The sequence below is a fragment of the Nylanderia fulva genome, unplaced genomic scaffold (assembly GCF_048542155.1).
Source record: "Nylanderia fulva isolate GAGA-0341 unplaced genomic scaffold, ASM4854215v1 Scaffold40, whole genome shotgun sequence".
Taxonomy (NCBI): Eukaryota; Metazoa; Arthropoda; class Insecta; order Hymenoptera; family Formicidae; genus Nylanderia; species Nylanderia fulva.
Window position 1 is genome coordinate 1,218,093 of NW_028190477.1, and position 27,377 is coordinate 1,245,469.

At 34.2% G+C, this 27,377-nt stretch overlaps 4 protein-coding genes across 4 annotated transcripts; 2 read left to right on the plus strand and 2 right to left on the minus strand.

Moving 5' to 3' along the window:
* Nucleotides 1-372: 372 nt before the first annotated feature.
* On the minus strand, nt 373-5,725 carry Mat89Ba (nucleolar protein 6 Mat89Ba). Its single transcript, XM_029309624.2, has 12 exons — nt 5,623-5,725; nt 4,970-5,347; nt 4,415-4,889; nt 4,056-4,337; nt 3,704-3,977; nt 3,313-3,604; nt 2,890-3,114; nt 2,365-2,799; nt 2,058-2,218; nt 1,543-1,796; nt 897-1,306; nt 373-730 (listed from the first exon to the last, which is right to left on the minus strand). Exons 2-12 carry the CDS (start codon nt 5,339-5,341, stop codon nt 479-481), a joined length of 3,432 nt encoding a protein of 1,143 aa, XP_029165457.2. The 5' UTR covers nt 5,342-5,347; nt 5,623-5,725; the 3' UTR covers nt 373-478.
* Nucleotides 5,726-6,436: 711 nt separating this feature from the next.
* LOC114936472 (uncharacterized) lies at nt 6,437-14,211 on the plus strand. The gene is given in 17 exon segments (XM_085486159.1): nt 6,437-7,110; nt 7,450-7,603; nt 8,238-8,866; nt 9,035-9,211; nt 9,334-9,698; nt 9,858-10,035; nt 10,038-10,123; nt 10,209-10,463; nt 10,465-10,563; nt 10,674-10,917; nt 10,993-11,052; nt 11,054-11,205; nt 11,284-11,425; nt 11,589-11,842; nt 11,914-12,082; nt 12,254-12,426; nt 13,171-14,211. Coding segments are annotated over 17 exon segments (3,663 nt in total). The 5' UTR covers nt 6,437-6,690; the 3' UTR covers nt 13,277-14,211.
* Nucleotides 14,212-15,061: 850 nt separating this feature from the next.
* Nucleotides 15,062-16,503, plus strand: LOC114936483 (peptidyl-tRNA hydrolase 2, mitochondrial). Its single transcript, XM_029309685.2, has 4 exons — nt 15,062-15,171; nt 15,514-15,693; nt 15,787-15,972; nt 16,266-16,503. The coding sequence occupies exons 2-4, from the start codon at nt 15,532-15,534 to the stop codon at nt 16,446-16,448; spliced, it is 531 nt and encodes a 176-aa protein (XP_029165518.2). The 5' UTR covers nt 15,062-15,171; nt 15,514-15,531; the 3' UTR covers nt 16,449-16,503.
* On the minus strand, nt 16,158-27,313 carry LOC114936468 (uncharacterized). The gene is given in 19 exon segments (XM_085486183.1): nt 16,158-17,646; nt 17,648-18,135; nt 18,283-18,498; nt 18,665-18,902; nt 18,992-19,354; nt 19,503-20,005; nt 20,103-20,773; nt 20,906-21,686; nt 21,821-22,198; nt 22,443-22,850; nt 22,958-23,423; nt 23,517-23,812; nt 23,963-24,292; nt 24,295-24,519; nt 24,612-24,753; nt 24,756-24,884; nt 24,886-25,008; nt 25,088-25,354; nt 25,950-27,313. Coding segments are annotated over 19 exon segments (6,216 nt in total). The 5' UTR covers nt 25,974-27,313; the 3' UTR covers nt 16,158-17,478.
* Nucleotides 27,314-27,377: the final 64 nt, after the last annotated feature.

Here is a 27,377-nt window from a genome sequence, read left to right on the forward strand (position 1 = left end):
AACATATTTAGATTTTTAGATATAAAGAAGCAAATGTCACGCGCATTATGTAATCACAGACTGTGATTACAATTTGTCATCTTATGGTTTTTTCTTTTTATTGTAACGATAATGTTACAAATTTCATTTATAAAAAAACACTTTATATTTTAATGAGCAGTAATTTAACAATTACTTGTATTAGTTACTTTTTGAATCTATGTAGTATGATTTTTCATGAAAACGAATATATAATTAAATTCTTTTAATTTATTAATAAATATATAATAATCTCAATAAAATTTAACTTTCATTTTTTAATATAAAAATAATTAAAATGTAAAGAGTTTTATATGTAAGGAGCATTTTTTTAGTGCTTTATATATACATATCTTTTCTTTCTTTGTAATAAAACATTTATTTTCTATATTTACAGTAGATCATACATTTTACAAACTTCGAAATAAATTTTCGAGTTTAAATGTCCTTATGTAATCAATTATGATCTTATTAAAGAAAATCTTTTACTCGGCACATCGATAGTGTGTATAATACTTCTTCCCAAAATATAAAAGTCTTCGATCATTGCCGATATATTTAAAACAAGTTTGCCATCGATGTTTAATTTTTTACAATTAACATCTGCTACTTTAAAATCCTTCTGCTCGAGAATAGCGGGTTTCAACAGAACTCCGATTACTGCACCACCAAAAGTGTCATGAAAGAATAAAGCATAGTCACCGTAACCATCCTGAAAAAATAAATAAAATATGTTATACAAAAAAATATTTAGATATCGTAATTGAAATGGCAATGAGATAATTAGAGTTTTTTTAGAAGCATGGATGTACGCATCCACATCATTTAACAATACAATACTTATTAGTAACTGATTAATAATTGTCTAAAATACTAACTCTTAGATCTTTCAAGAAACATTGCACAGGATCAAAGTCCGTGATTGGAATTTTTTGAAGTGTATGTGCTTTGTATGGATGTAGATCTACCATTTCCATGTTATTGGGTACATCAACTGCCTGCAATTTTCTGGGATTCATATTTGACTTCAGATATAATAAACAATCGTATTCTTTTAACGAAGGACGAAATATAGATTTTATATCCAGCACCATATTATTGAACAACATATCGTCGAATAGTTTTAATGATTCTTTTGCGAGCACACTTATGCGATTTAAAATTAATTGAGATGGTGCTTTCTTTGTCCACAAGGATTTCTGCTGATCATAAGGAGTAGATATGAATAAAGGTGGCAACGAAGCACGAGTTGTATTAAATAATGTTTGTACAGCAGAGGTTTCTTCATCTGGAAAATTTAATATAATATATTAATATATATATTTTCTTACGTAATACATCTAGAAACAATAACATATATAAATTTGGAATAAAAGAAATTTTGTTCGCATAATTTTTTTACATATTTGAATACATTAATCCAATTCATTATTTCAATTAAGTAATCATTCAATGCTGATATAGTGCAAAAATATTTATGATTACAGTGAAAAATTAGAAATATATGAAGATATTAGAACTCACTGGTCATTTCGCCATTGAAATTAACGATGACAGGATCAATATTCCAATAAGCTCTTGCAATAACTTCCAAAAATCGTAGAAATGCCACTTGTGGCATTTGAGCTGGTTTATAAGGCTCTGGCATTAGATATATCGACGCCATAAGCAATTCAATTACAACTTCCGGTATGTGAGTATCATCCAACAAATGTGCTGATAGCCATCGTTTTGCTAAACAACAAGCGGGACCAAACGATGGTTGTTGAGAATGCAATCTATAAAAATGAAAATTGAAAATATATGTTGCCCAGTGTGTTTATTATATTTGTTATATTTATTATGCAGACTACTTATTGTAGAAATTATTATAAACATATCAATTTTCAGTAAATTGTTAAACATATTTGATATCATAGATTTTAAGTTAAATCTGAACCAAAAATTTAGCTCTATTTTCAGAAAGATAAAAAATGTTCTAATTTTATATATATTCATTACAAATTATCTCAATAACGATTAAATTCATCAACTCTTACCCATGCAAAGCACTACTCAGTTTTGGTAAATTGAATAATTTATTTTCCAATTCGATTGATTCTTCATTGTCTTTGTATTTAATTACTCCATCTTCCTTGACTTGCTTCACTAAAGCGATTTCCTTTTGATGCGCCACTCTTAATCGAAAAACGAATCCGTCCTAATAATATAAAAAGAAATTTTTTATATTCATAAGGAAAACGTAAACATGAGATATTTCACAGTATTCATTTATCCTACAATTATTATAATGTATATTACAAAACTATAACAATAATTTATCATATTTATCATTATTATACTAACCTGGTACACATTTATGTATGAAGGATTGGCCTGTGCTTTTAATTGATACTGCTTTCTAAGGCATTCCGCGATTTGTATGTGAAATGCCGCTTTCGTTTTTCTAATAGCTTCCAATTCTTCGGGCCACTTTCCACTGATTGACAACTGTAACGTTGCGTCGAGCGCGTGAACATATGCGGGACATTTCGTGATTTTCTTAGAAAGAACTAAACAATTTTTGTCTTTTTCAGTGACATCATCAATGCTCCGATGAACAGTGGCAAGTGGCGGAAAGACTTCTGTATATCGGAAAACCGGGCTTGAACCTTGAACACCGTTGATCGTCAAAGGCATATCATTAAGCGACATCAAATTCTTCTCCAAAACATTAAAAGCCTGTAGAACTTTAAGTGTAGCTTCCTCACCAGTGCCGTATACAAAATGTGTTATTTTGTACTAGAAAGTAATACAAATCATGTGTGTGTGTGAATTACATATTAATTATATATGAATGTTTAAATATGAACCTTTTCATTGTGAAATTACCTTGTGCAACTTCAGCAAATCTTCTACTTGATCTGCAATATGCAAATATTGATCTTTGAGGATATTAAACTTCGTTTTTAACAAGAACGCTATTATTTTTTTGCATATTGTTCTCTTGTGCGACAGAGACTTGCCTTTGGACCAAACCACAGCCTCACGAATAGAACCATCTTTAAATCTACGTAATTCAGATTTAACGCCCCAAAAATTTCTAAAGTCAGCGGCCTGCAAAGCAATGACCAAACAAATTGTATCTTGTGCTTGCCACATATAATAATATTATATAATGTAATTAATATTAATTACATAAAATATTAATCAATAAAGCAATAAAGACATTAACAGATTATTATTTTTACAACAACGATTATTGTAACACTATTTTATTATTTTGTTATTTAAGACATTATTATTTTTGCTTACTTCTGCTAAATTAGCTTCAGGTCCTTTATCTACAATGCCAAAACATATTTCAGGATTTAATTCTAATCCAATAATAAGCATTCCAGTATCATCCGGCATATCATGAGTGCATTCCCATTCCTTAGATACACTAGGTAATATGCACAATCGATTAATTCGATGTCCTAGACCTTTCTTCAAAATTTCAACAAGTAACTTAATCACTTGACTACGCTTATTAGGTCCATAATTAATTTTGTCATCAATGCTGGATTTTTCATAAATTTTTTCTGAAACTGTCCTGTTCTCGAAACTACATGAAAATAATAAATTATTAAAATAGATTTTCTCCCTTATAAAAATATTTTATATATATTTTCGTTATATATATATATATATATATAGAAATTACCATAAAATTTGATCAAATGCTCTATGAAATGATACACGTCGCATAAAAAGTGCTTGAAAACTGTCCACATGTATATTATCTAAATGATTTAGGCAAAGCTCTGCTTCCCTCTGTATCAATGAGAAAGTATCCTTCGATAGATTCGCCGCAAAATTGTGATAGCCAGTATTATCAAGAAATACACAGTCGTAAAAGTTTTGATAATGGGAAACTTGTTTCTGATTGTCTTTATCCTCGGACATGGTAATTCCATCCTTGCACCAATTTCCATGTACTATGTAAAATAAATATAATTAATATCTCGAACAGAACAAGATATAAAAGATGTTTAATTAATAATTTTTCAAGATACCTAAACAAATCCAGACATTTCGCACAATCTGATAATTACTCATAAATGTATTGAGCTTTCTGATGCGCAACAGATAGATCACAAACATTGTGACAATGTGACCTGTAAAGCCGTCGTATCCCTTGTCTAATTCGCGTTGGCGCAACCATATCTTAAGCAAAATTATACCATCTCTTAAATTGGGATACTCTTTTATTATTTGAGCAACCTCAGAATTTATTCTTAGCATTACTAAATCGCACAGTATTAAAGAATTATAATGCGGAGTTGGCGGTAGATATGCTGTGGATAAGATACAATAAAAGATTATATTTTTGCAATATAAAATTGCACGATAAATAATTTTTGTACAGACTTACCATCCTCCAAAATATTTTTATCAAAATACCATGCTGGTCTAACACTATTCTTTTCTGGTAAAAATCTATTCAGTTTAAAACTAGTTTCCTGTGCAGATACATGTATTATTACATCTATCTTCTTATTCAATTTTCCAGTAGGCTGAATTTTCAAGGAAGGTCTTAAGTCATTGCCAATAAATTTCTTGCTTTCTGCAAGTTCGCTTCCTATGACTGATGTTATAAATGCCAGATATGTTGCTTTTTTTCTGAAATATATGTAATTCTGATAATCTTGTTTGCGGAATAATTCAGCTGGCATTTCCACCATTACATCGACGGTAATGGTAGGCCCGAGAATACATTCTGAATTATAAGATCCAATCACACTAATGTTAGATGGTTTTAAAAATTTGAAAACACATCTACTTTCTTCTGGTACATGCGGCATAGGAATATGAACGCCTAATTTATCGCCCAAATTATTATTTCCAAGCTGAAAAATCAATATATAACAAATTATTTTATTTTGCATTATATTATACATAAATAACATAATTAAGTCATGTTATTAACCAGAATTTCTTCAGTCTCTTCAATAGATTCAATTGAGACTTTCAACTTCTTGAACCAAATTTCAAATAGCGTTTTATATTTAGTTTTAAGCTTTACTTCATTGAGAACCTCTTCGATTTGTAGCCGGAACAAATTGGAATGAAATAAATTCTCAGTTTCCCTAAGTTGATTGAGTTCATCAGCTGTTGGCTGCTTATAAAGATTATTTTTAAATTTCTTTTTCGGCACCACTTCAGTTAATTCATCAGTCACTTTCTGTCTTTTCTTTTCTTGATTCATTATAGGAGATTCAATCTTACTATCGTCCAGCTCCATTTCTTTCTCTTCTACTTCCTCATTAGAATCACTGTTATGCTCACTGTACTTTGCCATGCTCAACTAAAATTATTCAACTTTGTTTATTAAATTTTTTATTTATTGAATTTTCTCATTCTAATAGTTAGATATAAATATTTCCATTATCAAATTATGATTAAATAAGAAGTTATAATAAACATTTAAATTTAAATATTTAAAAAGAAATATTTATATAATTGAGAGGTTATTTGTGTGCTAAACAAATATAATAATAAATTAAGTAACATATGTAATTATATAAATTAATTAAAAATTTGGTCTTGATGTTTCTAAATAATAAAATTTATGTGATGTACCTTAGAAAACCCTTTTATTTTTCTTTTGTTGTGTAGTTTACGATTTGGATAACATGCTCGAACTATACTCCTAACCTTCTTTCAAATGCTTTCACGTCGCCATGTGAACGAATTTTAAATGATCCTCACACGCATGCGCAATAATGCTGCATAATTAGGCTTATGAACGTGGTTTTAATAATATATATATACGCGTCCGAGAGAAGATTGAAAGTTCAATTCAATAGTTTTATTTATTAATTTACTGCTTTAAATTTGCAATCTCATCGGAAGAATTCGCTTGATATAAACCTATAAAATTTGCGAATAAAATTTATTCATTATTTATTCATTAATATACATTTGTTATAATTAATACATAATAATTTATTAATTAATTTATTATATATATTTGATAGATTTATTAATTGATAGATTTATTAATTTAATACATTTATTTATTAAGACACTGATAAATAATTTTTATTAATGTGACAAGTTTTATTTATGTAAGAGATAGAAAAGGAAGATAATATTAAACATATGAATTCAATTAACATATTTATAATTAGTGCAAATTTTAAAGCTTATATAAGGGTATTGTTCGCATTTTTTGCATTCTATAATTTCACTTTCACTTTCTCTTTATCTCTCTTTCTCTCCAATGTCAGAATATAAATGTCTCGTTTTACGTAGAAATTTCTTTTAAGCAACATAAATAATTTTTTTAAAAAAAGTACATAAAAAATTGATTGTCTAATTAATTTATTTAGTATTTTTCTTTTTTTACAAGAATGCAATTTGCAGTAATTTTAATGTTGGTCAGTTGCCAGCAATGGATGTTGACATATGCCGTCAATGACAGCTGACAGCGATGGCAGTCGATGGCGTACGCATAGTACAATAGATGCACCTGTGTCGATCTGTCAAAGGAATCTCGTGTATGCTATATCGCGTCTCGGGACCTGTCGTACGATGCACTCGTAGGAGTGGCTTCTCGACGACCCGAGGAAGAAGCGGATGTGATATCCGCGTGTGATCGCGTGCCTACTCATACACATTCACGGATGTTTACGACTGGCATGTTAGATGGAAACGAACGCGGATGTGACGGAGACGAGGTCCAGGGAGGCTGACACCGGCCTCCCTTCGGCTGACACCGATCTCCTTAATTCGGGGATCGGCGAATCGTCGTCGTCGCGCGCTGACGACCTAAGGAACGACAACGAGGAGTCATCGCGTACGACGAACGACGAACCTCGTGCTTCCGACAGCGGTTACGTGAACATACGCGAGGGCATCGTTGCTGCGAATACGTCGCGAGCCAACCCGATCGCGGATCGCGAGGTCGACTCGTCGAGAGGAACAGAGGATCGTCCCAATGCATCTCTGACTCCGTTAGCCTTCACCATCGATTTCGGTAATAACAAAGAAGTGGACACGGCTAGGTATCAAAATCTGTTCGAGAGATATAACGCCAGGCACAGGCGAAACCTCTCTACGTCCAAGGTATTTAAAATTCTTCCATTTCTTTTATGTCTTGCAAGATATATTTTATACATATCTTACGTATTAAGATATATAAAATATATTTTATATATCTTAATGCAATACACACACAACCATGACTCTTGTACAAATTTTTTAATTGGCTCTCTTTATAATATGTTACAGTAAAATTAGTAATTTTACAAATTATAACTCAATAAAACATTGTGATCTCTATTTTCTGCGCTGGCTTGTATCTGTTTTTGTCTTTATTGTGTTTTAATATCTTTGTATTAAACATAATGTTGAATCTTTTATTAAAGGATATTGATATTCATGTATATTATAATGCTATTTTAGGTAGAAGTAAAATCAAAGAAGCCGAGCAATATACTATCTCCAAACTTGGGACAAAAGCAGAAAGTTCCTAGCACTCATTCGGAGGGTTACTTCAGTAGTGAGGATGATACAAAGCGAAAAACTGACCAATTATCAGAAAGACTTAAACAATTAGGTAAATTATCATTTCTTTTTTTTCTTTCAAAGATAAAATTAATTAATGTCACAACTAATGTGTTTAAATTTAAAAAGAATGACAATAAATAAGAAAGAAATATATACCATTGTACATAAATTAAAAATTAATTTACAAAATTTATTATTAAATTTATATTCTGTGAATAGTCTAAAAAACTTCAGTCCAAATCTTGTCCTTAAGATCTGTGATGGATGAGTCATGATGAGGTCATGTTCTTCAAGCTTCTTAATATTCCTTACAAGTACTTTCTACCTATACTGAGTGATGTAGCCTGCTGACATATTAATGACTTTGATGTCATAACTTTTTATATTGGGATTTGTGTGATTTTATTTTAGAAATGGACGTAATATCGAAAATTTTATCGTCGCTTTTATAATAACATTATGTTTAAATTATATATATTATTTCATTTTTATATATATGTACTATATATATATATATATATATATATATATATATATATATATACTATCTCTGAATTATAAATATTAAAGGCCGAACTGTAAAAGAAGAAGAGCAAATACATATTAATAAATGATAAAATGTCATTATTCTTTACAATTTATTTAATATTTATTAAGATCTAAACTACATGTGTGTTTTTTAGGTGTGAGGAATCCCTCGAGAGCACATTCTAGCACAAAGACATTCGGTAATGAAAACGTAGATCATCAGAATAAGCAATATTTAACGAAATCCACTGATGGTGAAGTGCGACGCAACAAATGGTCACCTCACAGTCTCTCTTTAGAACTCGAATCTAACGAGAACGAATATTGGACATCTCAGAGATCCGCAACGATAAATGATTTAAGTCGCGTTCAAATTAGCAATTACGACGACGATGAAAATGAGAAACTGTACACGAAAAATATCGAGTATATCTCTCACGAGTGCGAGCAAGCAAATAATTTCGAAGATAATAAAGTATCTAATATGAATTATATTACTGATGATTTTAATATAAGAAACACAAACGAGAGAGAGACTGCTTTATCGAGCGTCAGCTACGCGATGAATCTAAACACGGATGATACCGCGGATACCAATCTGGATGTATTCAATGTCAGCAATGTCGACGCCAGTTCTGACGGTGCAGTGAGCGAGGCTGGGACATACACGATTCATAAAGATTATACCGATGAGGAGAAAGCGAGAATGGATATCGACAAAGTTTTCAGTGTCGGTGTTTTAACGGAAGACGAAAGTAACGAGGCGTACGTTCACAGTTTCAAGGTAAATATAACATCTACAGGGTGTCTGACATAAAGTGAGAAAAAATTGTCTCCAAATAACAAACTTTATTTCTATATTTTTGATGTGATGCTTTATGTCAAATAGCCTGTATATTTCTTTTTGCATAAATTTTTTTTGCATAGATGTTTACACAATCTTATTTTACAGATGAGTGTTTCTCGCGATAATAATGCTTGGATATCAGAATGGGCCACTCAAGTAGCGGAGCACAATTCGCTTCCTCCGATAATAGGCGGTTTGACAGGTCGTACGCCGCCTCTAAGTCCCACCAAGATACCATCGCCGATTCATGCTAGATCTCAAAGAGGATTACGAAATCGTTATGTATGCATTACACAATTTTAAAAGATAATATATCTGTTATAAATTAATGGATTTTCGTGTGTGCATATATATATGAACATAAAAATATGCCGCGTGTATGATTTGTTTTATTTTACATACAGGAACAATCCGACAGTAATGTGGACATGGATTCGTATATACGAATAAAAGAAAGGATCGGTTTAGTTTCAAATCAACATCAAATTATAGATTCCGGCGGTGAATCCGATGACGATACCAGCAATAGTTATAATACGCCGCCTCACAGCTCACAGCGTACACCTGTACATAGTACCGTAGGTAGACGCAGTAGTTTGTCCGATTCGTTGTTTCGACGAGTAAATAGCAACGAAAATAGACGCAGCATCCGAAAATATCTAAGTTCAGCCAAATCGAAGACTGCTGACACTAATGTAGAATTATCGAACAGCCCGTCCCAAATCTTGTCGACTCTTCACTTGGAGAGAAGAAGCAGCTCTCTAGATAGGTGATTGATTTATTTTATATTATATTCCTATTGTGTGTGTGTGCCTTATATACAATAATATATGCTACCAGCAAATATAAATTTTGATGACTATAAATATAGATGAAATTAGCGAGTTTTCTTCTGCACTATAAGAAATTTTTCTTCTCTCTAATACAGGAAAGAATATGCTTCCGATACAACGGAATCTAATACGTCCAGAAAGAATAGCATGAAATATAAAGAAGATGATTTTAAACACACAAATAGTCCTGTCTTAAATCGTTTCAGACCATCTATGCTAAAATTAACTAATAGTCCAATTGTGAGTCGTAAAGCTGCATCAACGAAAATCTTTATAATTCTCTTACTTTAGAAAGATTTAAGTACTTGACAAAGTCATCAGAAGCGAAAAATATAGGATATTTTACATGTGTTGAAAATAGGTACATTTTATTTCTATAGAGCATTAATTTTTAAATATTATATTAAAAAATAATATATTCTATGCATGTTGATTTGTTTTTACAGTCCATACATGCTGAGAAAATCGAACAGCACTACGAATTATCATGAAAGAACTAGTTATTTTGATAAGGACATATCTATTAAAGCGCCTAATATGTTACAAAACAGTCCAGAATTTCAACGACATCTCAATATACAGAGATCATCGAGTAACGCGAGTATTAGAAACATGAGGTCGCAGAATTTTGTGTCGCGTCGCAGCAGTTTTAATAACGACATTGATAGAATATTATTGAGAAGAAGATTTATTGTTGCTTCTGAGTAGTAGTGAAACTGGTGAACAACAAAGAAAATCTCCTTTGACACCAATTTCATCTCGAATTAAGTTAAACAAAGCTTTCAGCATAAGAAGAGCAAAGTATGTGTCATATAAATTAAATTTATCAAACATCGAAAAATATAATGTTCTAGTACTTTTCTGCTTTTATCTTGTTATAAGTAATTAAGTTAAATATATATTTCTTACAGATTAAATTGCGAATCCGACATAACGACGAATACAATCCCCGAGGAAAGATGGAGAAGAGCGCAGTCGAAAGTAAAGACTGTAGCGCCTGCGAATAAGCAATAGAGTTATCATCGTGATCGCACAAACAGCGTCGGAATGCACAATAAGAATGAATCATTGAAAAAAGCAGAAGCAACGAAATTCAGAGTATCGTTTATGTCTGATACTGGAAGATTTAGTATAAGAGTCCAGAAACCTACTCATGTAAACGTTGCGTCTATATGAATATAATTATATTTCACTTATAAGATACTTCAAACGTAATTTTCCTTTTTTTAGCATTCTCCTAATAATCGAAAAACAAATCAAAAGTCAAGTAAAGATCACAAAAAATCTGATTAAAAGTAATTCTACTGTTACATTCAAAGAAGTAGAGTTTCAAAATTGGAAGAGACGATAAAGTTATGATCCCATGAAAGCAACAGCCGAAGGAAGAAAGAAATTAATAAACAATACGAAGAAACATCATAGTACCGAAGATGGCTCTAACAAGTGAGGTTCTAATAAATATAAAGTGTTTGCTTAACAATTGCATTTATACATATATGTATACGTATGCATATTTTCTAGCCATGATAATTCCGTACTGAGATCCGCAAGTTTTCATGGTACAGGAGGTGCTCTTTTATTAGCGAACGATTGGTCGGATAATGAATTAGATTATCACTATGAGGATAATCAAGTACCACCACCTAGCAGCCCGCAACTTGAAGTAAATATGCATTGAAATCATACTTAAGAATTCATTAAAGTTTCTCGTTAATAAGCTTTAGCTTTTGCGATCATTTTGTTTGCTTTTGCATAAATTCTGCAAACAATTGTATAAAATATACATATTTTAAGCACAGTTGTAAAATCTAAATTCTCGAATTTAGGAAAGCGATAGTGACTTGGAAACCTCATCTTATCTGCAAACCACTCAGAACGTTGTATCTGCAATGTCGGCTCGCATGACGGGGTATCGTCCTCCGCTGGACTCCGATAATGAGAGCGATGAAGACACAAGTCACAGCCTGCGCCAGAATATATCGAAAGGATTGCGTCATCCGAGCGACACCGAGAGCAGCGACGAACGACATGCTATGACACATTCTCCTATCTCCAATACTAAATATAATAAAGAATTTAGGTATGTATGCGCGTACATCATACATTGCATTTTGATAATATTCCTTTATGTATATGTATTGTTTCTTTCAGTTTGCGTAGTAGAACAAAATTGGATCCGCAACGAATAAAACCTGTGTCTTCCAATGCGAGCAGAGCAAAAAATGTATTGCACGACACACGCAGCAAATCTGAGTCCTTTTCTAGCGTTAGAACAGAATCTGGACGACCTGGCGCGCGAATTAGTAGAGTTTTGAGTATGGTAAGTTTAATATATATATATATATATATATATATATATATATATATACAATATATATATATATGTGTGTGTGTCTGTGTGTATATATATATCTTTCTCTTCCATATGTTTAATAGAAATATGATGTGTGTGTATTATATATGTATGTATATAATGAATGTGTATATGCAGGTGCCTAAGAGTAAACCAAAGGAACCAAAAAAGCCGCCGACGCCAAATGTACGAGAGGTCGAAATGCAAAATTGGAAACGTCGCAAGAGCTATGATCCCATGAAAGCGGCGATGGAAGGACGGAGAAGAGCAGGCTTGGCAAAGAAAAATATCAATACAAATTTATCACCGAGGTAAGTTGTAATAAATTGATTTTACTTTGCATAAAAGAAAATACATATTTTTAAACAAGTTTATAAGTCATCATAATAATGTATTTTAAGCTTTCATATTATTTGGATTACTTTATCTTTCAACTAATTGAAAAGATAATCATTTTACTGTTGTTAGGACCAATAGCGATTGATAATCTAAAAATAGTGTGGCAAAATAAACAAGTGGTATAGCATAAAATTGTTTAAGCATTTTATGCTATATATTTTCTCAAGAGGTATCTCTTTAATAGATATTTTTGCTTCTTAAAAATATGAAACACTTATTGACACAAATGCTTGTTTTTTGTATTGCACTAACTTAGAATTTCTGTTAAATTGAGATATTTTTAAAATAATGGAAAGAAGATATTATGTGTGTCTTGGTCCTGTATTAGTTTATCTATTTTAATATATTGCATTTGCACTTTTTTATTGCTTATTTAGTGTCTTACTTTTTATAACACTAATTACACAGTAAATAATTGAAAAATTTTATAGAAGAAATGTTATAATTGACTGTATATAACTATTTATTTAATAATTTTTGTTTATCTAATATTAATCAAATAATTTTTAACTATAATAATGTATGATATAAATATGTATTAATTAAGTTTTCTTGAGCAGATAATGTGTAAATAAAATGAGATATTTGCGTTTTTTACTTGCTTATTTTATAATTTAATGTATATCTATGTTACATATATTTATATTTAATTTTAGCCATGTAGCGAGATCGCAAAGTTTTCACGGATCAGCAGCATTAGCAGTCAGCGACTGGAGCGATGAAGAACCAGTTATATCCGCAGATGAAGCCTCTCTTTATTAAAATTGTCTCAGAGTTATTATAAAATAAAACAGATGCAAACAAGTAGCGAAAGTAATATAAAGCCAATTACAAAAATTCTTGTACATAAAATTGCAAGAATGAATGAATTTTGCAGAATGTTATACATAAAAAATGAGCGCTACTATATCTAAATATCTATAATCTGAAACAATTTTTAGCAAGATACAAATATGTTAATCTACTCAAAAATTTTCTCTGCAGTATAAATTTGCGCATTGAATTTCGTACGTTTATAAAAATTTCTGAGTTTTTAAAAAATTGTGCTTCCCTTCCAAAGGTGATACTTAAAAATTATATGCCAAATTTTGTAATATTAATGTTAGAACATCTAATTGCTTGTGTGTGTTTATTTAATTTATAGAAAAAAGACGTTTTTTTTTTCAATTTAATTAATATTTTTTATTACAAAATGCAAAATATTGCCTAAATGTAGTAAAAAAAAAATGTTCTACATGGATAATATTGAAAACGACGAGAAAAAGAAAATACATAAAATAAAATCGCACACGCGCAAGATGTTCTAATTATTGAATGAAAAAACGTGCAACAATATGATATCTAATTTATATAGAGAATACTAAGTATATAGAATATATGTGTCATTGGTTTAATTACGATTGGACCAATTGCATAGTGTTTATGTACAAATATTTGTATCTATATCGCATCTTGTTTCACTGATGCAGCCAATTTGTCTAATTATAAGATAAATGTTCTCGCGCGTTACTCGAGTAATACTCTAGAAAGAATTTAATATAATCTAGAAAGAATTTTTTTCATTAAAAGCGAAAATAGAGAACAAAATACGTGAAAAGTTTTCACAAATGTGTAAATTTTTTTATTATATTAGTTGATCGAATGATGTATATTATTGTTTTTAATTGTGAATACAAACTCACATTGGTGCTCGCGATTTTTCTTTGTTAGAATAATTATTGATATTAAAAAAATGACGTGTTACATTCTACTTCAATGCGCGCAAAATAAATTAAAATTCTTATTATGATAATTTAATGTGATTATAAAGAGCTTTACAATGATGTTAAGATAATTTAGAACAAAATTAATTAAACTGATCGATAGTGATATATATTTCAATAACTAATTATTAAGATATGATATATCAATATTGATAAGTTTAATTAATTTTGCTGTAAATGGTCGATATTGATATATACATTTTAATAATTAATAATGCGATATATTTTTGTATATCAGTCTACAACTATAAACACGTTAAGTTCTATTCTACAATTCATTAATTTTTATTGGAATATGTACATATACAATTACGAAATATTGTATGAGATAGTGAAATATAACACGGCATCTTAAATACAAGTGTGTTAATTTATCGCATATCTATTTATTTAATTCTTTATTCAGAAGAACCTTGTTTTAAAAATTTACGACAAAGGCCATAAATTGTGTCACCTTTTATTAACCCATATTTATTTAATAAGCTCTATCAATACCTGAAAATTTATTAAAAAATTTTTTTAATTTATCAAATTAACAGCTTATAGAGATAGATCATAATTAAAATTTTATTTCTCATCAAAGTCATCTACGTTGTTGCACTTATGAATTGTATACCAATTATTTATAAAAAACGAGTTACAGTAAGTTTTAATATTTTAATTTATCTCATTTCTTTTTATTTAATTATTGACTTTGCTTTTATAAGAAACAAAAAAAGAAAAAATAATCTGTGATATAGAGATATCTCTATGCTCTAAGAGTACATCACTACTTGTAAACTGCACTACCGACCGAAGATATATATTTACGAGAACGAAAAGAAGCGTCATGTGAGAGGAAATCAGAATGCATATATGTACTAAAAGGAATATATTAACTTAAAATATTTTAGTGTAAATAATGTTTTTTTTATTATTAATACACATCCAAACCCATATTAAATATTACATGAAACAAAACAATTCATAAAATAGATTAGAAATTTGCATGAATTACACTGTTCTGATAGGTTATCTCTGATACTTTACACTTTACAATACGCTACAGCATTATTTTATTTGTTTAATATATGAAATTTAATAGTTTCTCTAAATTATATTTAAACAAGCGATGATCACTCAATATTTTTTAATATTTAATATTTAATACTTTTTTAAATAATTTAATATTTTTAATATTTTTTTTAACTATAATATTTATTAATATTTATATATATTTATATTTTATCTTATCAGATATTAACAAAGTCAATCATGTATGATGTCACTGAGACAATTGTAGCACATGCTACAGATCCAAAAGTTGCTTTTATAGCCGCAACTCTCTTCGGTTATTGTTTATATAAATTAATGGTTATGACAAGTAGAAGAAGTCATCAATTTTCTGAAGATTCTGGTGAAATGGATAATCATGTGGTAAAACTGTCAATTTATCTTATTTTCAATTGCTTAAAAAAATATTTAACTTTAACAATTCCCAATGCTTACAATTGTATTTCTTGTATCTAGGTATACACAGACAAGTATGATAATTTCAAGTTGATTCTAGTAATCAGAACAGATTTGAAAATGGGAAAGGGAAAAGTGGCAGCACAATGTTCTCACGCTGCTGTCGCAGCATACAAAGCTGCTAGAAAGCATCCAAAAATTTTGAAAGCCTGGGAAGAATCTGGCCAAGCTAAGATCACTCTTAAGGTATTGTATTTAAATTGATAATGGATACTAATGATTGAGGTTAAAGGAAAAAAACAAAGAAAGGAAAAAAATATTTTTATGAAATATAAATTTATATTCCTCCTCATATCAATTCCATATATTAAATTAAATATATAATAGCCACAACATGATAGATTGAGGTTTTAATAAAAAAAGAATATCACTTGACATTTAATAAATATATTTAAATATACACAGTTGAAAAAAATAAATATGTTTTCACATACACCTTTCATACATGATTATAAAAAAGAAGATACTCTGATTTTTAGGTGGATAATGAAGCTGCTCTTGTGGAAATTGCGAAGCAAGCTAAAGCTGTAGGTTTGTTATCTAACATTGTACAAGATGCGGGACACACGCAAATAGCAGCAGGAAGTAAAACGGTATGCGGGGTCGGACCGGGTCCAGCAAAACTAATTGATCAAGTAACTGGACATTTAAAATTGTTTTGAACTATTTTTACTTATAAAATCATCAAATAAAAATCGCAATCTTTTTTATTATAAATTTTGTGATGTTATATCATTTATTTTTAATATCATCACATTATCTATTATTTAAATTATCAGTCTGTCATTAAAATTTTCCAGTTACTATATGCACAAAAATTATAAATGTAATTAAACATTGATATCTTAAATTTTTAATATCCACATATTGAGAAAACTAATATTACGTGATTTTTATTATCTTGTTTTGCAAAAAATAGAATTTTTAATCAATATTTTTTTAAATAAGATATTTTCGCTAAAATAAATTTTTCTCTTGACAATCTTTCCAAATATTTCATTCTATCTCAAATATCTCTTAAGATTAATATAGTACACACTTATGCATGTATATTTTAAAATACAAATATAGATAAGTTGTTGATTTAATTATATAGAGTAAATCTATTTGAATAGACTGTCGCGTTCTCTGCATACAATTACAATGCATAATATTGTAAGAAACACGATAGTCAAATTAAAGCTTGGATGTTGATGCAGCTAAAGCCATCATAGGTCAACCATGTCAGTCATACATGTTGAAAATATATGGAAACGGATTTTTTAGATGATCAACATACAAACTCCATATACGATCTTTTTGCTCTAGATAATAATTAAAAACATTAATAATTATATCGTTTGGACGGATTACAATTAAAATTAAACTTGAGCATATATTATTAGCGAGATTATATCCTCGTACGTAATAAAGCTCGTGTTTTTCGCGAGGTTCAATGCGTACGCAAAAACAAACACGTAAAAATGCATGTAATGTATGTTAAAACATTTACGAAATAATTAGTGTTTTTCTACGAATGTTTTAGTTTGAATATAAAGAAATATTGGCAGATACAAATTAAATACGCTCTTCGTTGATCGTTTACTGCCAGCGGCAGTAATCGGTTCTCCGATGTGTGCGTCCCCCATTCTTTGGTACCCAGTACTATATTCTCTCCGCATAATTACGTTTTAATTTATAAATATAAATAATCTATACCGGCGGCGCGGGAGCCTTCCGAGGTATTTTATTCGAACTGGCTGCGCTGCATTGCGACTCGGCGATAGATCTGCCATCGGCCTCGTCCCTGCGGCAGAGTTCCGGCTCACTCTGTATCCAGTTTTGCGTCTGATTGTGAGCCATCGCTTTCGCCGATTGCGACTTCCTCGTTCTCGGTAGACACGGTGCCCACCTCCTCCAGCAACTTCGACAAGGATGGCGCCAGACCTAATCCCAGATTTCGCTCGTGATACACCTCAGAAATGGTGGGCGTCAGCTCGCGTGTCAGCGTCGTCAGGGAGGTGGCCAAGTTTCGCAAGTTTTGCGGATGTGATTCCGTAGATTGCGTAGCGTCAGTCTGCGGATTGCAGATATCCTCGCCATTCGTTGCGGAATGCCGTGGTTTTCGCGACGAATTCGTCCCGACTTCCGTTCTCACGCTCAATCTTTCCAGCATGGTGGCCGGCAACGGCGGTAAGGGCTGACGTCTCAATACAGTTGCGTGGCCGTTATCCCAATCTGTCACCGAACTGCTCGAGCTCGAGCCGGGTCTTACTGGGTTTTGATCGGGATAGAGATTCCGAATTCGCGTCTGATGATTTAAGTTGAGCGCCACAGGAGGACTAGGTGTGAATGCTACATCTGATTCACCTAAATCAACAAAAAATGTCGATTATTTTTCTATGGAATTCTTCTCAGATTGTAAATTTCTTTTAAATATTTAATAACATCGAACGAATAGAAAGTGAATGTACTCTCTCTCTCTCTCTCTTTGTAGTTTTAAATATTTATACATACCTCCACCATTTGGACACAGTTGTCGCGACGTTGGTATCAGAACATTTGGCGGTTCCATGGTTTTTCCGTCTGGTTCACCACGATGTCGTACGTAACTTGTAAACGCTCCCCCTAGTCGAGGTCGTTCGATATTTTTCTCGGTATGGGCCACGGAAGTTAAACTTTCCATTGAACTGCTCGAATCTAAGCTAAGACTTTTTGGCGCTTCTTGTGTATCTATAACACATTTAAACAAATAAATTAATTTATATTTTTAAATTAAAATTTCTTTTATTGTAAATGTAAATATTATATATATATATATATACACACTATAACTATATAAAATTTTTCTATTTATGTGCTGTTAATATATTGCATCAATATAAACTTTTTAATTTACCAAACAATGCAAGAAGAGCTTGAAGAGCAAACTGGACAGCTCTACGCGAGGCTTGTTTGCCTGTCCTTAATGTCACTTCTGATTGCCCGACTTCCATTAAGTCGAAGCCTAAGCTAGCGAATAGTTCATGCGATCCCGATGCTCTCCAAACGTATACAGGCAAAATAACTTCTTGTCCTTCCGTAGCATTACTGGCTCTTCTCATGGCAGCGATGACATCTTCTGCAGCTTCTGGTGCCTGTAAAACATTTTTGACAATTGGAATTATTGTTTAAAATGTGATATACAAAACACAATTTTTTAAATAGAATTGAAATAAATCAGTACCTGTAAGAGTCTAGCTAAAGCATGCAACGACGATTGACCTAAACCCAGTAGAGCTTGCAAGCTGGCGCTGCATCTCGTCAGTCGTTCTTCGGGATCACTTTGCGGGAAGAACACAGAGGATGGTATTCCGTTGCCGGCCGGCTCGAATCTAAATCCCACAGACATTAGAAGTTCTCGCCAACCAGTAGCTGAGCCCACTTTATTCTCGATACTGCGCTGAGTCGTGTACATTGCGTTCTTTTGCCCACGATGAATTCTCTGCAGCGATTTTTCTACCAGATGAAGCGTCACTCGCAGCGCGTCTCTGCTATGCTCAGGACCACCGCGCAATAATTCTGCCAGTGCCTGGCCCATGAGTGCAACCTGACGAAATAATAGAGATGATGAAGTTGTCAAATGTCTCAATTAAAATCATGAAATATAAAACATCATAGTCTAAGGAGACATTGATAAATATTTTTTAGACTGTTATTTTATAGACTGAAGACAAAGTCAATGAATTCATACATACCTTATTGGATAATCTCGCGTCTCCGCCGATGAGTAGCCAACCGGCCCAGTTAGCGGGATGAGCGAAGTGTCTAGTATGCTGGACGGTCTGCATCGCCTCGGCTAGTGCACGCGACGCTCTCGCACCTTGCAGCATCGCGCTATAGAACGCTCGCAGCAGGATACTACCCGCAGTTGGTGGTACCGCCCACATTCCTATCAGCACGCATTGCGCACCCGCGTTTAACAATGTCTTGGCGAGATTCTGTATACCGTCCGACGTAGCGTTTGTGCACTCTATGTTATTCCAACCATGACCCCTGGATACGACCACTAGACGAGCGGACATTTTCAATCTGAGCAAATCCATCTGGCTTATGAGATATTCTGGTCTCTCGGACGGCTCCTCGCACTGATCGGGCGAAAACGCCAAGCTGCCGGTGTTCCAGAAGACCGGCACCGTCAAATGAACGCACTCCGCATCTGATAGAGATCGTAGAACCGCCGATTTGGTAGCTTCGAGTCCTATAATAAGCAATAAGAATGAAATTTGTTTTCATATTTTTCATAAAATTAGAAAACCATTTTATATTAACTTCGTGTAACGATAACTGATACTAACCAGTCATCGCACGGGCTTCCAACAATTCGGCGACTATCTCCGATTCGGTTTCAGTGGAAGCGACACTTTCTGGCCAACCATACTCTTCTCGAACGTCTTCCGGTAGAACGGGATTTCCGACAACCAGCGCGGCCACAGTAGCACCACCTTCCAATACAGGTGTCTTAGATCTTTTTCTGAGAGCTGCAAGGGATGGTACTACCAGCAAGGAAAATCTCTCGCACAGATAATCTTCGCCCGGATTGGATTGCAAGGCCGGGAATGGCGTCAAGTACAGCGATTTTTCCACCACCATGATTAGCTCCTTTCGCGGTGGTGGTAATAGATCCTCGAACGGAGCAAGAAGAAGATCGTAAAGCATTTGTATCGGCAATGGTGCCTGCCACGTAGGTCCTTTCGCGCCTCGTCCCCAACGGGCGCTTCCAGCGCGAGAGCTCACGGAGCCGACGCTGAAGAGGCTGCTCAAACTATAAGAACTGGCATTCAAGTGATGACCCCTCGATGGGATCTTGGTAGATTCTTCGATGAGTTCATTGCTCTCGTCCAGGAGCGCTTCGCGAGCTTGAAGAACTTTTTTCTCTAGACCTCCGTCATCCAAAGTTGCGGAATGGAATCGTAACAATCCGCGCCCTGGTGCCAGGCACCATGCGTGTAGTTCGCATCCCATCTCACTGAAATCATTTTCATTTTTTGAGAAACTCATACAATAAAAAAATCTTTCAAAAAATGTTAAATGCTATTAGGTAATATATTTTGCTTATATTAAAATTGCTTATATTATATTTATATGCAAAAGCTCGTACCTGTAGTATAAAATAACTCCGCGCTGTCGATCAATAATTTCCGAATAATGAGCCGTGTCGTCCAGAGCATTACTCTTAGAACGTCTGGATCTTTCCGCCCAATTCAGAGCCTCTTCCGCTCGATTTAGACTGATGAGTACTTTTTGTAACATTCTATACGTCTCTGACAATAATTCGATTCGATTGAGTTGCCCACAAGTAAGAGATACCGAAGTTCCGTCTAATGATTCTAACAAATTCGCGGCTTTCTCTAAGTGTTCCACGGAAATGCTGGCTTCTCCGGCTTCCCAATGCACGAGACCAAGTCTGTGTCGCAATCTTGCGACCTCTTCTCTTCTGCCTAGGCCCTCGGACAGGGACAAACCGGATTGCAGATAGCTCAGAGCGCGAGGCAGATCCCCACATAGATGATGAAGTCGCCCCAAACTCGTAAAAGCCGCCGCTCGAGCTGGTTGATCCCCCGCCGCGGCCGCCAAACTCAATGATTGTTCCTGTAATCTTATAGCTTCTTCGTACTGCCCTAAAGTCTCCTGAGTCAGTCCCAAATTGGCGCAAGCGCGAGCTTGCAATCCGGCGGCATCCAGACCCTCGGCAATCGACAGCTCCAATTGATGATGACGTAACGCGGAATTCGGATCGTCCATCAAAAGATGTACCGCTCCTAAGCCGCTGGCAGCTTCGGCTTCGGCCGCTTTGTCGCCTAATCCGCGAGCGAGAGCCAATTGATGAGATAAACAACTGACGGCTTGCTCATGATTACCCAATGCGGCGTGTACTCTACCTACAAATTAAATGTTTGAATCAGTTATACAAATAATCAAAAAAAATTTGCATAGAAATTAAGAATATTTCTGTATAATTTATTTTTTTTTTAATTTAAGAAAATTATATTATCTAAGTTTTACATTGATTTACCTAGATCTCCATAAGCAGCACCTCTCGCTTCAGGACTATCTACTTCGTGAGCGGCCACTAATCTCTTTTCAAAGCACACCAAAGCTTCCTGTAAGTTTCCAGTAGCCTCGCGAGCTCTTCCCAATCCTCTATACGCTCTCTCCTGATCTCTTATACTTTTCAATTTTGTTGCGGCTGCCAGTTGTTGCTCGTGGCATTTGATAGCTTCTTCCAGATCACCCAAGGCCTCGTAACAATCTCCCAAGTTTCCGAGTGCTCGAGTTTTATCGAGCAAAGCCGTGCCAGTTATTAGCGGCTCCAAAGTTGCCAATTGTTGCTCGAAATAACCAATGGCATCCTCGTAATGTGCCATATTAAGTCTAGCTATACCCAAATTTCCTGAAATAAAAAGTGAAATAATATTTTAATCTTTCAATCTTCAAAACTAAATTTTTAAAAACTAAGTTTTAATTAAAAAAAAAAGATTTTATTTCATATCGATTTAGCTTTGCACACGAAGAGAATTATAATATATTATAACTATACAATTCTAACATAATGCGTTACATATTATTATTTATTATTGTTAAATTTACTTTATGAGAGAAAATTTAAATGTTTATCTCAAACTCGCTTAGATTACCTAATGCTTGAGCTTCAACTGCGGAATCCGCCAGTTCCTTTGCTCTCTCCAGCTGCTCTTGATAACATTTAACCGCGTGAGTGTACTGTCCTAGTGCCATGTGCACTGCACCCAGATTGCCGTGTGCCCTGCATTCGCCGCGTAAGTCGCTAGACTCTTGTCTCAGAGTTAATTCTTGCGTGTGAAATCCGAGCGCCTTATCCAAGTTCTTTGTAGCTCTATGAGCGATTCCCAGTGCGCCATAGGCAGCTGCTTCCAGGCCGCGATCGGCGGCTTGACGTGCCAGGTTCAATTGACGTTGATGCATCTTGATAGCTTCCTCGACTTCTCCCATACGCAATAAACAGTCGCCCATATTTCCCAGAGCGCGAAATTTGCCGGCCAGATGCTTGGTCATATGCGCGATAGCTGATAAAACATCAAGTAATTAATGATTAATTACTGTTCAATGAATTTTAACTTTTAATAGAAAAATTTATTGAGAAGTTATAGAATATATTCACACAAGCTCTTACCCAAATAATATTTCTGGCATTCCAGAGCAGTATCCAAGTTTTCCAGAGCCAAATGAGCCAAACCTAGATTACAGTAAGCTCTTCCCATTCCAGATTTATCCTGCAAGTCCTTCGCTAGCGCTAAATCCTGATCGTAATATCTCACTGCTTCTCGATGATTTCCCAGACAATAGTGAGCGTATCCTAGAAAGTGGCACGCTTTAGCTTCTCCCTCCACGTCGTGCAATTCTTGTGACAGCATCAGATAATGCTCGTAATACGGCACTGCCTCCTCGAATTTGCCGCGCGAGGAAAGGCAATTAGCAAGATTTAATAGTGCGCACGCTTCGCCAGCCGTGTCCTTCAATTCGCGCGCTATGGCCAAGTGAGCTCGGTAATGTCTCAATGCCGCCTCGTGACCTTGCACAGCTTGATACGCGACCGCCAAGTTTCCATGTGTGCTAGCTTCCGAGCTACGGTCGTTAACCTGAAATAAATCAAACAATAAATTTAATGGATAATTTTGTAACGATGGATATATGGATATATGGATACGTACATTTACTTTGAAATATCTTACCTCTTTGCTAATCGTCAACTCTTGCTTATGACACTTGATGGCTTGTTCGTAATATCCTAAAGCGTTATAAGCATTACCGATGTTACCATAGGCTCTTCCCATACCGGCTTTATCTCCTAATGATCTCGCGATTCCTAAGTGTGCCTGATGCAATTTTAAAGCGGCATCATGCTCGCCAAGCAATTGGTATACTATGCCCAGGTTGCTGCAGGCTCGTCCTTCAGCCACTTTATCTTTCGTGACCAACGCGACGTCGAGCTGTCTCTGATGCCAAAGCTTAGCTTGCCCCAGATCGCCTGTATATATTAAAAAAATTATATTTTTTATATGCATAAATAGAAATTAGTATTCTAAAAAATATATACACGAAAAATTATATAATAATATATTACAATATAAATAAATAAAAAAGCTATAAATAATAATATTATTATTATTATTGTCACCTGCACATCTGGCAGCATGACCCAATCCTGCGTACGCTCTGGTCTCTATAGCTCTGTCGCCGAGTTCCTGCGCTATTCTCAGAACATTTTCGTGATAAGTCATCGCTTGTCCGAAATTTCTACGATAATGATGAGACGATCCTAAATTACTGAAAGCCCTCGCCTCCTCCACACGATCACCCAGTCGTCTGGCTATCCTCAGATGCTGAGTGTGACAATCGACAGCGCTTTCGAATTCACCCATCGCCAAGTAGACCGCTCCGACATTGCCAATCTCGCGAGCCTCCTGTAGTCGATCGCCCATCTGTTTCACCAATTGTACGCACTGCTGTGAGAGGCTAGAGCATTCGGTAAATCGCCGATCGCCGTGTATACGTGTCCCAAACTGGTCAAGGCCGAAGCTGCAGCCTGCGTATCCTTACACTTCATAGCCAGAACAAGTTGATATCTATGAGCGGTTAAAGCCTCCTTGAAGCTACCCTTGCTGAAATAAGCCGAGCCCAGATTTCCATGGGCTCTGCACTCGCCCTGCGTATCTCCTAGAGAGCGTGCCACGCCTGAAAGTTTTTAAACAGTCTTATTTGATTTTTGTAAAAAAGAGAATTAACCTTATTTTACTTACGCTATTTTATTGTTACTTTTGGCTTACCCAAATCTTGTTGCATGTAATTTATGGCCTTGTCTAAAGAGTTCAACGCCCAGTAGGCGCTAGAGAGAGCGGAAAATACAGATCCTCTCAGTTTCAAGCTACACGAACCAATTGTCAGAGCAGCCTCGAGCACGCCAGCGGCCTGCCCTGTATGGGTCCAGCTCCAAGCAACTCTTGACCGACCACGGATATGACGACGAATGGGGATTCATCAAGCTTCATTGCACGCAACTGTTGAAATGTCGGCTCCAAAGTCGGTCGCAGTGGAGATTTTTAAAGATGCTTCAACTAAGCCGGATAATAATTGATGATTGGACGCGTCATGAGCTAATCCTGTGCTGAAGGCAACGAGAGCCTCTCCGTGACGTCCTAGGCATTGCAGGGCTACTCCTTCCTTGTCGATAGTACGCCTAATTGCAAAGTAATTATTATAGATGTGTAAAAAAGGATAACTTATAACAGAAGAAAGGAAAAATAATGTATACCTTTGGCCATTGTGGACTTAGTTCAGTAGCTCTGACAGCATCCTGCAACGCGGCAGCAAATAATCCCATTTTAAGTCTTGCAGCTGATCTGTTTGAATATAATACATGACTGAGAGGATCCAAGGCGAGGGCTTCCGTATACAATGTTGCAGCAAGAGCATAATCTCCATTCTGGCATGCTGCATTACTCCTGCGTACTGTTTCTAAGAATAGTGCCCTGGATCCAGCGGCCAAGGCCGACGTACCTTCGGGATCCACCTGAGTAGAATGAAATAATAAATTTTATGTTAAGCAATTTTCCCTTCTTTTATTAGCAAATAAAATTATATTAAGCAAAAAGATATCAGTATACAAAAAATCACATATTAAAAAAACATAAAAAAAGAGGTCATTCTAAAAATTATTTTTAACTATATGATAAGAGCAGTGATAAAATAATAACCATATATAACATAAAATTAGTAATATAAACACATATATCTATATGAGAGAAAATATATTTAAGAAATTAAAATAAGAAATAAAAAATTGTTCAAATAAAACTGAAAAGTGAAAGAGATAATATTAATTTTTATACAAACAATTTCTTATTTATTATGACATTATGAGATAAGAAATAAAATTAATATATATATATATATATATAATTATAAAATATATTTATATATAAATACAAATTATAATACAAGTAATTTAACAATGTGTTGATTTTTTAAAGATTTGTATAAATCAGATCAATTCGAGTCCACAGAAAATAATCAAAACATTCTATAATAAGAAATATATAAGACAAGAATGAGATACTGACCCGAGATCGCTTAAAATTGCATTGCAATAGAAATGTGGTCATTACCTCAGAGATATCCCTATGAGACATTGCTTAAGACGAGCTAGTAGCATCCTCTAGCATGGGCATCATCTGCGAGACGGCGAGTTGGCTTGAAAAACAGACCCCAGATTTTGAATGTGCGACACTTTTTTCTCTCTCTCTCTCTCTCTCTCTTCCTCACGTTGGGACTTATCTTGGCGCCTTTCCTTGACGTCGACTCGTCGTTTGTATATTTTGCAAACAAACCCTTAGCACGTTACATTATTTCACTCTACCATGAACGGTAATAAAGGAGGTTTCTTTTCGCTAGAACGAGCAAATGGGACCGATTAATAAAAAAGGAGGGAGGCAGGCGTCTTAGGGGGGCACCCACTGCATTCCTCAGGCACAGCCATCTTGGAATGTGACCCCAGGTCCCCCCGTTGGGCCCAAAGCGGGGCCGGCACTGCTGCCTTCTCGGCTGTTTGCTCCTTCCACACTGCTACATCCTTCTCTCTTCATCTTCCTCATCGTATCCCAGTAGTGGGCCCCGGCTGCGAGGTCGTGTTTCCCCACTTGCTCTGCAACACTATCGGCACACGGGGTCCGCGTGCACATACATATATACATATGTAAAGAGGCGGGCCACGCGCGCCGAGATACCGGGGCCCCATGATGAGTCCTGATATGATGAGTCCCAACAGCAGCAGCCGCTAATGCTAAATGCATTTCGCGCCCCGAATATATTGGGGCCCGTCTTCGTCACTCGTGAATTTTATATATCTAGATCCATCAATTATTCAAATTATACTCCAGAGATACTTCAGAACAACTGGGCGTCTTTTGATCGCTTTCACATTAACCAGGGAGAAACCGTTATGACCGGAATATCCTGTATATAAAAATGATGTATAAATGATGAAGGACTTTCTTCTACATAATGAGAGGGAAAGTTATAATCTCAAGCTTCTATATAAAAATATCCGCCTAAAATCAAAGTAAAACATCTCAACATTTTGAATAACATATATCGAATCAATTATAATCTTTCATCATAGCGTTTATTTTTATATTAATAAATCATTTATTTTTAATTAATATATCATTTATTTTTATATTAATAAAAATAAATGATATATTGATGAGAATTATATTTATCAGAAATCAAAGTCAGAAATTGAGTCATTTCAAAAACATACGCTTTATAAAGTCGCTCGTTCTTAGATTATGCCAGTAGTTTTCGAAACTATTTTTGTAGTTTTGGAATGATGCCAATTTATACTTAAAAAAAATTTGTTAGAGAGACAAAGTAAATATCATTGAAATCAGATTCTGGCAATCTCTAAATAAAACTGTAATTTAAAACGTTAATTTAATATTCTTTCATGCAAAATAAACACTACCATATTTGTATATTAACTTATTCTAGTTATTAGAGACAAAATTATATGTCAAGAAATGACTACATACAAA